This window comes from Telopea speciosissima, unplaced genomic scaffold (assembly GCF_018873765.1).
Source record: "Telopea speciosissima isolate NSW1024214 ecotype Mountain lineage unplaced genomic scaffold, Tspe_v1 Tspe_v1.0732, whole genome shotgun sequence".
NCBI lineage: Eukaryota > Viridiplantae > Streptophyta > Magnoliopsida > Proteales > Proteaceae > Telopea > Telopea speciosissima.
The window spans coordinates 1-13,694 of NW_025318068.1; the positions used below are offsets into that span (position 1 = coordinate 1).

General features: G+C 40.2%; 1 protein-coding gene across 1 annotated transcript; it reads right to left on the reverse strand.

Moving 5' to 3' along the window:
• Positions 1-8,115: 8,115 nt before the first annotated feature.
• On the reverse strand, positions 8,116-13,160 carry LOC122648301 (conserved oligomeric Golgi complex subunit 1-like). Its single transcript, XM_043841530.1, is given in 4 exon segments — positions 8,116-8,430; positions 8,684-8,842; positions 8,845-8,886; positions 10,978-13,160. Coding segments are annotated over 4 exon segments (2,664 nt in total). The 5' UTR covers positions 13,156-13,160; the 3' UTR covers positions 8,116-8,145.
• Between the last annotated feature and the right edge of the window lie 534 nt (positions 13,161-13,694).

The following is a 13,694-nucleotide window of genomic DNA, read 5'->3' on the forward strand; positions in this document are numbered from 1 at the left end:
CTACTCTGTTTGATTGGATCCATATAGCCGACCCCATTAAGTTGGGATAAGGCTTAGTTTTCTGTTGTTGTTTCAGTCTCCTTACTGTAATTTCTGATATATAACATAGAAGTCATGTCCATAGGGTACTCAGTCTTGATATTGTTAATACTAATGGCATGAGCTGAAAAAGTATATAAGGTGAACATCTTCCAGTTTAAGCGTCAGCCACGGTATTTTCTTTACCTGTCTTATATTTGAGAACGAAGCTTGACCTCAAGTTTTGTAAAATCAAGGGATCAATGTGTGATGCATATCAAACTTCAGCAGTCCATAATAATACTCTACCAACTCACGGTAGCTAAGAATGAAGTCTTCAACCCTGGGAACCCTTCTTCGAAATAGCACGGTGAAATCTCGAACTCCACAAATTCTCCAACAGTAAGAACAACGGTTGGGGCTTACAGTTGTTCTCGATCACTCCCTCATCTTCCACTGCAGCTTCAATTTTGTCTTGTGATCACGCTGTCATAGACTTCCACAATAGGATTTTCTAATGGTTGTTCTTCCTTCTCAAAATCAACCTTGTCATCGCCAGTTGTCGGAATCACTTCAACTTTAACCTTGATTTCAGGCTCCTCCTTTGATGGATGCTCGCTTCTCTTCCTTTGGAGGTGCAGAATTGAGACCAGCTTGTAAGTGGAAGGTGATTTTAATGTGCCGTCCATTCGCTGAATTAGGCATCGCATCTATTATTCAGTTGTTTCACCATCTCATACATTTATTTACAAGAATCCATTTCAAAGGGACTTAATTTACTGCTAGCCATAGCTCTGATACTAATTGATGGGTTTCTAGAGGCCTCAAGGATTAGGCTTCAGAAACTTAGATTTAACTAGAATTGCAGTGACAGGTTTAGAGACCAGATTTCAGAAGAAACAGAATAATAATTAAGCCAAGAATCAAAATGGGCTAATATTCTAGCTCAAGGTCAGAATAATAACTTCCCAAATGCTGGACCAAATCTGATGGACAGATCTTAAGTTTTAGAATAGTCTTACTGGGGGTACGATCCTAGAAACAGAATTCAAATTAGCAATCCAAACCAATATAGTCAGGAAACTTCAGACAACAATAATTATGAACTGATCTGACGAATAAACAGTGGCTTGAAACTTTAACAGCAAACAAAAATCAGATCTGAAAGATCAGCCACGAAACTGTAAGAATTCAGAAAATCCTAATTAGAGAAGGATTTCTGGAAATCAATGTAAAAATTGGATTTTTAAGTTCAAAACAGCAGCAGAACTTTAGAACAGAAACCGAAAGTCTAATATGAATTCAGATTTGAATTCCAATCGTTAAAATTTGAGTTCTGAGGAATTCCTTGTTAGAATAGGAAATCAAAAAACTTGAAGGAAAACTAGGTTTTATGCAAAGATCAGAACCAGAACATTACTGGAAATTCAAATAAGAGAATAGCAATTTCAGACCATTAACTAGTAACAGGTTCAGCAACTAAAAGATACGAATGAAAGAAGTTATGTTCCATACTTGGAATCGATGGATTAGAGAAGAGAAGAAGAAGAATAGAAAATGAGGATATGACCAGGCTTCTCACCTAGCGCTGCTGGAATCCCACCAGCAGTATTGTAGTCTCACCAATAGAATAGTTGAATCCCACAACCAGATTCTGAATCTCACAAAAAAGAACAGTAAAAGCCATCTTCATTCATTAATAAAATTCATGTATAAAGCTGGTGTTAGAGTTACTAGTAGTTATGTTCTAAGGGTAGTTTGGGAACTAGCCTGTTAACTAGTTGCCCTGTTTTGTAATTTCTATCTTTTTCCCTTTTTTACTGTTTACCTCCTTAGGGAGGTGTATGTAATTCCTTTACTTCTACTAATGAATCAATATAGCTGTGGAGAGATATCTCTCACACACACAAGTTACAACCGAAATATTATTCCTCCATTCTCTTGTTCTCTTCTTCTTCTCCAGCTTCTTCTCCTTCACTTACCTATATTCCCAACCTAGAAACCAACTTGGTATCAGAGCCAAAAGGTTTGAGAGTCGTATCACCACTCTTTTCCACATTTTTTCCCTCTCTTTGAAATCCTTTGAGTTCTAGGATTTCAAAGAAGAGGTTCATATGTAAATCCTTTGCTGAAGTAATATGACATAGGTTTTCTACAACCTATTTGGTGATTGAAGATGGTCCTTGAGATAGTGTGGAGCTCCTTTGAAGTTATTTTCAAGTAAACCAATCAGCAGCCTAGGGTTCCGCCAGTTCAAGGTTGCAGACCATCTCAGTCCTTCTTTCGATATCTTTTTGGAGCTTGGAATAGCTCAATAGAATCGTACAAGGGTCCCTTCTATGCTCCAAGTGTGCCTCCTTGATGAATGAAGGTATTGTTCAAGCATAGCTCAGTTTCGTTGGAACTGTTCTGCTGCCCAGATTTCCGCGATTCAAGGTTGAATCAATGGCTCAGCTTCATTTCAGCATGGGTTTGACTGTTGGACCAGCCCATTAGGATCGTACAGGGTCCTATTTATTGTGCTTGTGGTCCTCTTTGATGGATGAGAGCATCTTTTGAGCCCACCTCAGTTTCGTGGTGACAGATTTTCTGCCCAGGTAAGCCCGATAATGCTGTATTGTCCTTGTTCTTGCATTTAGGGTATGTTGGGCTTCTTGTCTGGTTGAGAAGTGATTATGAATATCTGTATGTGAGTATTGGAGCTTGTTTAAGCTGCTTTTTCTTATTGGGGAGTGTGGGAGTGAAGCTTTTTTTCTTGCTGGAATCTCTGTTTTGTGTGTTGGGATAATTTCTGTGGGTTGAGTGTGCTCTCCCCCTTGCTGGCTGTTATCTGCTTATGGTCAAGTGCTATTTCCCATGCACTATGGTTGATACACCTACATCTGAACTTGGTTCGGCTACCTCACAGCCTCTCCCCACAGCTCCTCCCATTGTCTATGAGAATGTGCCTACACAGATTTCCTTTGTGAAACTTGATGGCACTAACTATTTGGATTGGTCACACTCCGTAAGGCTTTCACTAAGAAGCAAACGGAAACTTGGCTATATTACCGGTACCATTACCGCTCCTGAGCCTACCTCACCTACTTATGAACAATGGGAAGCCGACAATTCTACAGTCATGACATGGCTGATTTTCTCTATGACCCCTGAGATTGGACGGAGGTTTATAAGAAAGGAGACTGCCAAGGCCATCTGGGACAGCGTTTCACAAACTTATGATCGGGTGGGTGACTCTGCCAAGGTCTACCAGCTTCACCTAAAGATCAACTCCATGCGACAAGGTGATAGGACCATTTCTGAGTACTATAATGCCTTTCTTGGCCTCTTGGAGGAATATGATCATTACAGAGATCTTCACTTGAAGGACCCAGAGGATGAGGCTAAGGTCTATCGGACTCTTGAAAAAGAGCGTATCTTTACCTTACTTGGTGGTCTGAATCCTGACTATGAGCCTATCAGACTTCAGATCTTAGGCTGGTCTCCCTTCCCATCTCTTAGTGAGGTCTGTAGTTACTTACAGAGTGAGGAGACTAGACGTGTTGCAATGGAGCCAGCTTCTGTATCTTCTCTTGAGAGGTCAGCCCTCAACTCCAGTTCTTCCCGTGATACCCGTGGAGGTGGTCGTGGCCCAGGGCCTGGCCGAGAGGTAGCTAACACAGTAGAGACAGTGGGTGCCAATAGTGTTGGTAGGGACCATTTTAAATGTGACCATTGTGGGAGAACTGGACACACCAAAGATCGGTGTTGGTCTCTTCATGGTCGTCCTCCTAGCACACGTAGTCGTGGTGGCCGTAGAGGGGAGCCCGAGCTCACTCTGTGATGACTGAGGCAGATACTATACCGGATGACCCCACCTTTATGGAGACAGTGGTTCGACGGGTCATGTCACAGCTTAGCACATCTTCTACACCTTCTGTAGCCAGCTCCTCATCATCCTCGGCCTTACAGGTCTCTACTTCAGCCTCTACTGCAGCCCAGTCTTGGGTCATTGACTCTGGTGCTACTGACCATATGACTGGTACGTCCCATAATTATGATTCCTATACCATTTGCTCTGGTAAGGATAAGGTTAGAATAGCTGATGGCTCCCTATCCTCCATCTCTGGTAAGGGTAGTATTCCTGTAACCTCGTCTATTTCTCTTTCTTCTGTTCTTCATGTTCCTAACCTTACAGTTAATCTCTTATCTGTGAGTCACTTGACAAAATCTTTGAATTGCTCCGTCACATTTTTCCCTTCTCACTGTCTTTTTCAGGATTTGGTGACGAAGAGGATTATTGATAGTGGACGTGAAGAGCAAGGCCTTTATTTTTTTTACCCTTTTCTGCCCACAGCTCAGTCTTATGTGTGTGGTCATACTGAGAGTAGTTCTGTGGAGTCTGTTATGTTATGGCATAGGCGTCTTGGCCATCCATCTTTTGTTGTAATGAGGAAACAATTGCCTCACTTATTTTCTTCTGTTGTTTCTTCTCATGTTTTTCAATGTGAACCATGCATGTTTGCCAAACATTGTCGTTCCTCTTATCCATATCATGGTAATAGAACTGTTGCTCCTTTTCATCTTGTGCACACTGATGTTTGGGGACCTTCTCCTACTACCTCTTTATTTGGTTATCGTTATTTTGTGTCCTTTATTGATGATTTCTCTCATGCTACTTGGACTATTTTGATGAAACATAAAAGTGATGTTTGTGATGCGTTTAAAACCTTCTATCAGATGATTCTTCCTCAGTTTGACACCCGAATCAAAGTTGTTCGATCTGATAAAGGGGGGGAATACATGTTTAGTGGTCTCCAAAACTTCTTTACTGATAATGGCATTCTCCATCAGCTAGCGTGTGTTGACACTCCCCAACAAAATGGGGTTGCTGAGAGGAAGAATCGCCATTTATTGGAGGTCACCCGTAGTCTCTTGTTTGGTATGCATGTCCCCAAAACCTTTTGGTCCGCTGCTCTTCTCACTGCTTCTTTCCTCATCAATCGCATGCCTACCAAACTTCTTGACTACAAATCTCCCTTGGACATTTTATCTCCCAAAGTTTCAGCTTTCTCTCTTCCCCCTAAGGTCTTTGGTTGTGTTTGTTATGTGCATGTAAACAAATCTGCCCGCACTAAACTTGATCCCAAAGCTCTGAAGTGTCTCTTCCTTGGGTACTCTTCTACTACCAAGGGCTACAAGTGCTATCACCCTTCTTCTCGCCGGTGTCTTATCTCAAAGGATGTCACCTTTCTTGAATCCCTTCCTTTCTTTGCCCCTTCTCAGCATCCTCTTCAGGGGGAAAGTGTGGAAGTGAACAGGCTGCTGATTTTCTTCATTCTCCTCTTCCTATCTCTCCTTTTATGCTTGATATTGGTACACACAGGACTGTGGATGTGGTTAATACTAGTGATCAATCTCAATCAGATGTGAACACAGAATTGGTGGTTGAAAGTGGTCCTAGTAAGGAGAAGGATTACCACATTACATACAGAAAGGGTGAAGGCGTACATAATCAAAGAAAGCAAACCTACCAAGAGTCCTCTTTGGATCCAGATCCACATTTTGAGCTTCATCACTCTCAGTCAGGTGACATCCCTTCTCCTCCTTGTGATTTAGACCTTCCTATTGCTGTTAGAAAAGGGAAAAGAGCTTGTACTAATCCTATAGCCCAGTTTATTTCCTATGATGCTCTTTCTCCCACAAGTATGGCCTTTATTACTGCTCTTTCTACAACTTCTATTCCCAGGAATGTCATCGATGCTATGTCTGACCCAAAGTGGAGACAAGCTATGTCTGAGGAAATGATGGCCCTTGAGAAGAATGATACTTGGCAATTGGTGGACCTTCCTAAGGGACGTGTCCCAATTGGCTGCAGATGGGTCTATACAATCAAATATAAATCTGATGGCAGTGTCGAAAGATACAAAGCAAGGTTGGTTGCCAAGGGATACAGTCAAGTCTATGGGATCGACTATCAGGAGACGTTTGCTCCTGTGGCCAAGCACAATTCTATAAGAGTCCTCTTATCCTTGGCTGCCAATAATGATTGGCCTTTATACCAGTTAGATGTGAAGAATGCTTTCCTTCACGGTGACTTGGAAGAAGAGGTGTACATGCAAACCCCTCCTGGCTTCAAAATGCCTTCAGCTGAATGGAAAGTGTGCATTCTCAAGAAAGCACTATATGGTCTCAAACAATCTCCCAAGGCATGGTTTGAGCGCTTCCGACAGGCTATTCTGAGAAATGGGTATTCCCAGAGCCGAGCTGATCACACTCTCTTTACCAAGCGGGGCAATGGAACTATCACAACCCTCATTGTTTATGTTGACGATATTGTGGTCACAGGGGATGATATAACTGAAATAAGTAAACTGAAAGACTACCTGGCACAGCAGTTTGAAATCAAAGATCTGGGTCCCTTGCAGTACTTCTTAGGGATTGAAGTATCAAGAACCAAGAAAGGAATCAACATATGTCAACAGAAGTTTGTCCTTGATTTGTTGACAGAGACAGGGATGTCAGGCTGTAAACCAGCAAATTCTCCCATTGAGCGTAATCATAAAGCGGGAGAAGATTGTGGTTCTCCTTTGGTTGATGCGGGAAAGTACCAACGGCTAGTGGGAAGCTTATCTATCTTGCTATGACTCGCCCAGATATCTCCTATGCAGTGGGAGTGGTGAGCCAATTCATGCATGCTCCCAAGGGTGGCCACTTAGATGCTGTGTACCGCATTATTAGGTATTTGAAGTTTTCTCCAGGGAAAGGACTATTATATGCCAAACACAATCACTCGAGAGTGGAAGGCTTCACCGATCTTGATTGGGCTGGCTCCATTACGGACGGAAGATCTACCTCGGCTATTGTACCTTTGTGGGAGGTAATTTGGTTACTTGGAGAAGGAAAAAACAGCATGTTGTAGCGGATCTAGTGCGAAGCGGAATTCGAGCCATGGCTCATGGTGTTTGTGAACTCATATGGTTGAAAAGGCTTGTTCAGGAACTGGGATTTGCTATTGAAGGCCCTATGAGACTCTACTGTGACAACAAGGCTGCCATCAGAATTGCCCATAATCCGGTTCAACATGACCGAACCAAGCACATTGAGGTTGATAGGCACTTCATCAAGGAGAAGATTGATTCTGGCCACATTTGTACTCCGTTTGTGCAGGTGGTGATCGGTGGCGAGACATCTTCACTAAAGCTCTTGCTTTTCCTCGATTTAGTACACTCTTAAGCAAGGCGGGAATGCATGATATATATTCTCCAGCTTGAGGGGGAGTGTTAGAGTTACTAGTAGTTATGTTCTAAGGGTAGTTTGGGAACTAGCCTGTTAACTAGTTGCCCTGTTTTGTAATTTCTATCTTTTTCCCTTTTTTACTGTTTACCTCCTTAGGGAGGTATGTAATTCCTTTACTTCTACTAATGAATCAATATAGCTGTGGAGAGATATCTCTCACACACACAAGTTACAACCGAAATATTATTCCTCCATTCTCTTGTTCTCTTCTTCTTCTCCAGCTTCTTCTCCTTCACTTACCTATATTCCCAACCTAGAAACCAACTGTTGGATCCTCTTGCAAACTTATATAGAAAACTCAAAACACTATAATGGAAAGGACTAAACCAATCCTTAGCTAATAAGGTAACATAAACTTACTAGGATATTAAAATAATGAAGGAAACTGACTCAAAACAAGATTGGACTTACAGAATCCCAATCCAGCCTAACTAAAACACTTAATAACAATTAAAATAAAACTAATTTCGTAGGCCTAGCATCCACCCATATTATAGGCCCATTAAAGTGGCCCATTACAATGAAAACACGTTGGATCAACGGCATTAAGGCACAACACATATATAATAATCCAACCCAAAGCTTATTTCCATTAAAATAAGCCCAATTGTATTTTATGTACATCACCAACCTAGTGGATCTAGCATTTGAGAGAGAATTAATCAAGCCCATGACACATTCTCTAATTGGAGTTTGGTTGGTTTGCATCTAGCGTTTGTCTCAAAGGAATCTTAAACTTTCAAGTTTTTGAGAGAGAGTCTACTTCTAGTGCATTATATAAGAAAAAAGAAGAAGATGATGATAATGACAATATACTTATAGGATCCAAAGGATTATATTTAATAAAACTCACGTAAGCCAATCTATTGGATCCAGCATTTGAGAGAGAGAATTAATCAAGCCCATGACACGTTCTCTAATAACAGAGTTTGACTGGTTTGCATCCAGCTTCTGTCTCATAGGAATCTTTGATTTTGAAGTTTTTGATAACTCCTTATTCATGTTGAGATCACCCGAACATAAAATATCAGCAGCAAATCTTAAGTCCAACAGCATCTGCAGAACTCCTTTCTCTGACACCTGAGGCCTGTGAGACTTTAAAGTTGAAAGAAAGTCCTCATACACATCAACCACCTACAAAAAAAAACACACATCACGGTAAATATATCATACAAGACAGCAAATGAACCACCAGGAAACGTTTTTGAGTTACAGCTGCATGCATATCCACTATCCAGAGACCTAGTATGTTGCTAATGGAAAATAAAAATCTAATACAACAAGAATATGCTGGAAATAGGTATAGTTCTCTACCAAAATTGCGTGTGGATATAATGACTTTAGAGAGCTATACTGGTCATTTTTTGAGATAAGAAGAGATGTTTACCTTTTCCAAAAGTCTCAAAGCAAATTTTTGAAGCATTAGCTTGTCAACAACATGACCTCCAACTCGATGAATTTCTTCATATGCTTGAAAAAGAAAAGAGATGATATAGAGAGACTGCATGGAAGGAAGTGATATTTTCATCTCCGGCTGGTCCTCAACTCCTCATTAGCATGATCTTGCTTTACCACAATTTCTTCCCAGCCCTTGCAGAAAAATTAACAAGACAATTGAAATAAATGTTCTTGTGGAGAAATTTACAAATAAAAATCATGAAAGTTAAAGAAAAGCATCAAATCATATTAGAAACTATTTCCACAGGCAGATATCATAGAGGCACTAAAACACCAGACACTGTTGACAAATCAATCAGCTCAAGATAAACATACTGGATATGAAAGTAACAGAACAGAAATCATTATATATCCTTTTCTTTTTTTTCTTTTTTCTTTTTTGATAATCAAAACAACTATATCTAGGATAACAGCCAAACTTTACCTTTAGGGTTATCCATCCGGAGATCATTTCATTATGATTGAGAAAATGCTGAAGGAGAAAGCAAAGGTTATCTATTATACTCACACAGATCACATATATGCTGTAATTTATATCTGGGGTCAGCCTCTTCATTTTACATTCAACATGATTGTTATCTTATTTATCAAAAACAAGGATTCTTTATTCTATGGAGAACTTTATTCATTAGCTTTTAATACTCCTATCAGACGGAAGAGAGAAGTGCAGAAATATGGCTCTCAACATACAACAGGATCAACATTTCCTTCTAACGCACTGCCTTTTATGGACATGGCAACAAACTTAATGACATATCAACCAGTTTCTCAAGTAACAGTAAAACATCACCACTATGGCATCATTATCTATGAGCCCAAACAGTCTAGGACTCTTAAAAATAAAGCCAAAAGAAAGAAAAACTTATAATGCAAGTGTTATTCATTTGTCAGTAGATCAATTTCTTTGTTTGAAAGGTCATATCTAGATGTCTGCAAATTTCAAATTGCATAGTTTTGTCAAGATAAAATTTTGTTTATTAAGAGCATTTTCAAGTCTTTAAGTAATTCTACACCCCTTCTTTGACATACATATTTTCATTGTAGTCATCAAATCAGATCATGATGCAAGAGCATCCCATTCAAGAATTGCAGTCAACCATGCCAGAAGGTTCAAGGTTTTATTATTCCAAGAAAAGATCATGTCAGCCAAAATTGACAGGTTGAAGCCTCTCTCCATCGGCATTCTCACAATCTAAACTTTTAAACTAAACGGATTTCATTTGTTTACCAGGGTAACGTTACTTGAGTAGTCATTCAAACTCATCAAAAGAGAATTAGAAAAATCTTCTAAATAGAACAAGATGTAACGTACTCAAATGCTTTTGACATAGAATCATAGTTGTCAAGGCGTATAGGCTCTTTCTTGGGTCCAAGGTAACAGCACACCTTGTTGACACTTCACAAGTTTATGTTAATTATATTTATTGCTTTGTTTTTTAATGAATATGCTGATATTATATCCTATGCTTTGTTTATTATATGTTTATTTTCTCATATTAGGCCATTACTAGCATAATTATATAATTATATCATATTGCATTGATATGACTTCTACGTTAAATATAACCATAATTATACAAAATTATAATTACTATATTACCTATATCTTTAATGCACACCTAGGCACCCCTCCAATGCCTTGGGCCTCCTAGTCGCCTTGACAACTATGCACAGAAAATAAAATATATGGCTATAAATAAAATGAGAAGATTAGATTGCATGACGAGTTATGATTACCAAGTGTGAACACGAGGCCTCAAGTTTAAGAATGTTCACATTGAACAACAAATTCTGAAGGTTAGGACCAACTCCAGTCCATCTCTCCTGGGACCCTGCAAAAGTGGGACTTGCACCATAATACGCCCTACTCTAAACTATTTATGCAAACACGGTCATTGATCTTAACAAAAAATATGATAACAGACCTAATTACTTTACTTAAATTGATGTAGAATATAAGGAGTTCAACTATAGAAGAGAAAGTAGATCTTTCTGCAAAGACAAGAATAAACATCTATATGCTTATGTTTACTGTGTTACTCAATTTACTTTAACCTCATCAAAGGTGAATGAATAAATGCATAACAAGCCAATGAAGATCTCATCCAAGGTGAATGAATAAATGCATAACAAACCAACGAAGGCAGAAGATACAAGACAATAAACTTGGAAAGGAAACTTCAAAAACAACAAGGTTAAGGGTTTAGAGCACAAGCCACTTACTCTCAAGGATGTCGTTGCGGATAATGCATCATCTCTTTTAAGATCCCTGGATAGAATAACAGAAAGCTCATCGGATACCCAAGATATCCAGAAGCAGTGAGCCCTAATGCAAAGATATTGTGAAACCCTGCTAAGTTCTTCAAGTCTTGGACTGTAATTATCATTCATTCCATACAAGGCTGAAGCTACCAACGAAGTTTGTCTTCTAGGGCTATCAAGCATTTGTCTTCTGCTGTTGCCACGAATAGGAGAATCAAGGGACAAACTGGTGTGCCTCAGCTTTGATGGTAACTTATCAAACACCACAGCTGCAGTATCTTTCATCCATAAACTTGGAGAACCCAGTATTAGTGGTACGCAACTTGAGTGATTTTGCAATGCAAATAAGAGTCGTCCAATGAACAGAGATCTCTCAACAACTATGGCAGGAGGCTCAATCTCTTTCTCCTTTTGGTCATTGCCCAGAGCAGTAGACAAGTATTCAAGCTCATTTTCAAGTCCCATTAGTATGGTCAATACACTTCCATGACACTTATTTTGTAAATATGGTGCTAGTTCCTTCAATCTCGTAGTTGCCTTAGGAGATTCTAAGAAGCACAGCAGGTCTTCCAAAACACTCTGGCATCTACTGTCAACGGCATCTCTAATTCGGCTAACTTCAGGTCCAAGATAGTTATTTAAGTAACTTTGGAAATCATACTCTTCCTTCATGACCTTGAAGTCAAATCCCAGGCCCGTCTTTTTAACTTTTGGCTCTGAGAACCACACTCCACCACCTGTGGAAGGTCTGTTCAAGTATGCCTGGAAATCAATCTGGTTTGCATTACTTGCCACAATTGCCCTAATTGAATCACTCACATTGATAACTCTGCTCAAATCCTCAAAACCTAAGTCAATAATCCTTTCCATCCTCCGAACAAAAGCATCCTCAAAAATCCCATCCCAGAGGTTTTCATCATTTCCTATAAGAAGCTCCCAGATACTCTTCCAAGGTGACTCAATCTCGGAACCAAAAACACTCCTCAGCCATTCTAAACTCCCCTCCAATGCTTCCGGACTATCCAAAGTCTCTCGGATTTCCATCTCGGCCGATGCAAGCTCTTTGCCGCTCATGATTATATCAATCAAATACCTTCCATTTATCACCCTAACAATCTCTTCACCACAATTCTTCAACGAATTGGAACAAGTTTGAGCAATGAAATCCCTGTCAAGCATAACCATAGCAGCCTCTAATCTCTCTCTGAATTGTTTCCATAACCTAACCTCATCCTCAGGATTCAGGATTCCCCCGAAAAGTTGCGAACTTGGTGGGGTACTCAGTATAGTCTTATAAAAGAAAGATATGTCATTCAAGACCTGCAGAAATAACTCTCCAACTTGTCCAAGACTAAGCTGAATGATCCTTAATACATCACAGTAGACCGAAATAACATAACTATAGTCACAAGGTCCAGATCCACAACTAAATAGTTTCTGAGATATCCAAGACCTCCTTGAATCCAAAAACAAACTCAAAACCTGCTTGGGATCCAGCTCATCAATGACGGCGACGGCAGCCAGCGCGTCCACATAGGATACAGTGCCAAGCCCGCGATCCATTAATTTCTCCCAACTCCTCTGCGAAATCTGGCCCTTGAAGCTCTCAACAATTTGCCACTGGTGTTGAAGCAGAGGAAAATTGGACAAGAAATCCTTGTCGGGACGTCTACTAACTAACAGTTCATGAACCTCTCTAGCCCTGAGATACCTATTCGCAGCCTCCACAAACATTGACTCGTCAAGGCAACCCCAGATATTCTCCGGCGTGTCGACAAGGTACTTCACACGACTAGCGACCCCGTAGATCCGAAGCCTTGAAGGATCAGGAGTTAATTTTGGAGATCCAGCAATGGAGGCAGCCGAGAGTGAACGGATTCCATTATCGATCGTTGTAATGTTGACGGAGATAGATTCACAGGAAGATTTCATCTGAACAATGGAATCTGCAGAATTGATGAGATCACGGTATCTATTACCAACGAGTTGTCGAAGCTCTTCTTTCTTCTCTTCGATCTCCTTCTTTGTGGCCTTCTCCACATTGCGGATTTCGGAGATCGGTTTCGCCCGGAAGAGGGATTCCGCATCTTTGAAACCAGCAACTGTTGCATCTTCGCTAGACCTCCAAGGTACTCTCATGGTGGATTCACGATATCTATACCCTGCCTTTTAGTTTCCATGGTACTGGATCCGTCACCAAACCTTTACTTATTTGAATCGATTAGCCACTAGACAGAGACCAGATAACATAGTTGTCATGCCATGGCGCCCTGGCGCTGGAGAAGGTTGCATGGCGACCAACGCCCAAGGTTTAATATTTCGTGATATCTCGGTATCTCGGGCCTACCGAGATATCCGAGATACCCGAAATATCGCGAAATATGATCGAAATATTGCATTTTTTCTGCAATATTTCGGGGGTCCATCTCGGGGGGTATTTGGCCATATCTAGGCCTGAAACTTCATGAACAGCCTTATTTAAGCTTAATAAACACATTTAAACCATAAAATTGCAAAAATATGAATTCAAATTGGTGTTTTGGGCCTGCACCCTTGATTGACATACGGTCGCCGACCCTAATGTATAAATAGTTAAATACACATAGATTAGGCAGTTAATATTTAATAATAGTATTTAACTTCATCATATATCAAGTTAAAGCCAATACACATTGATG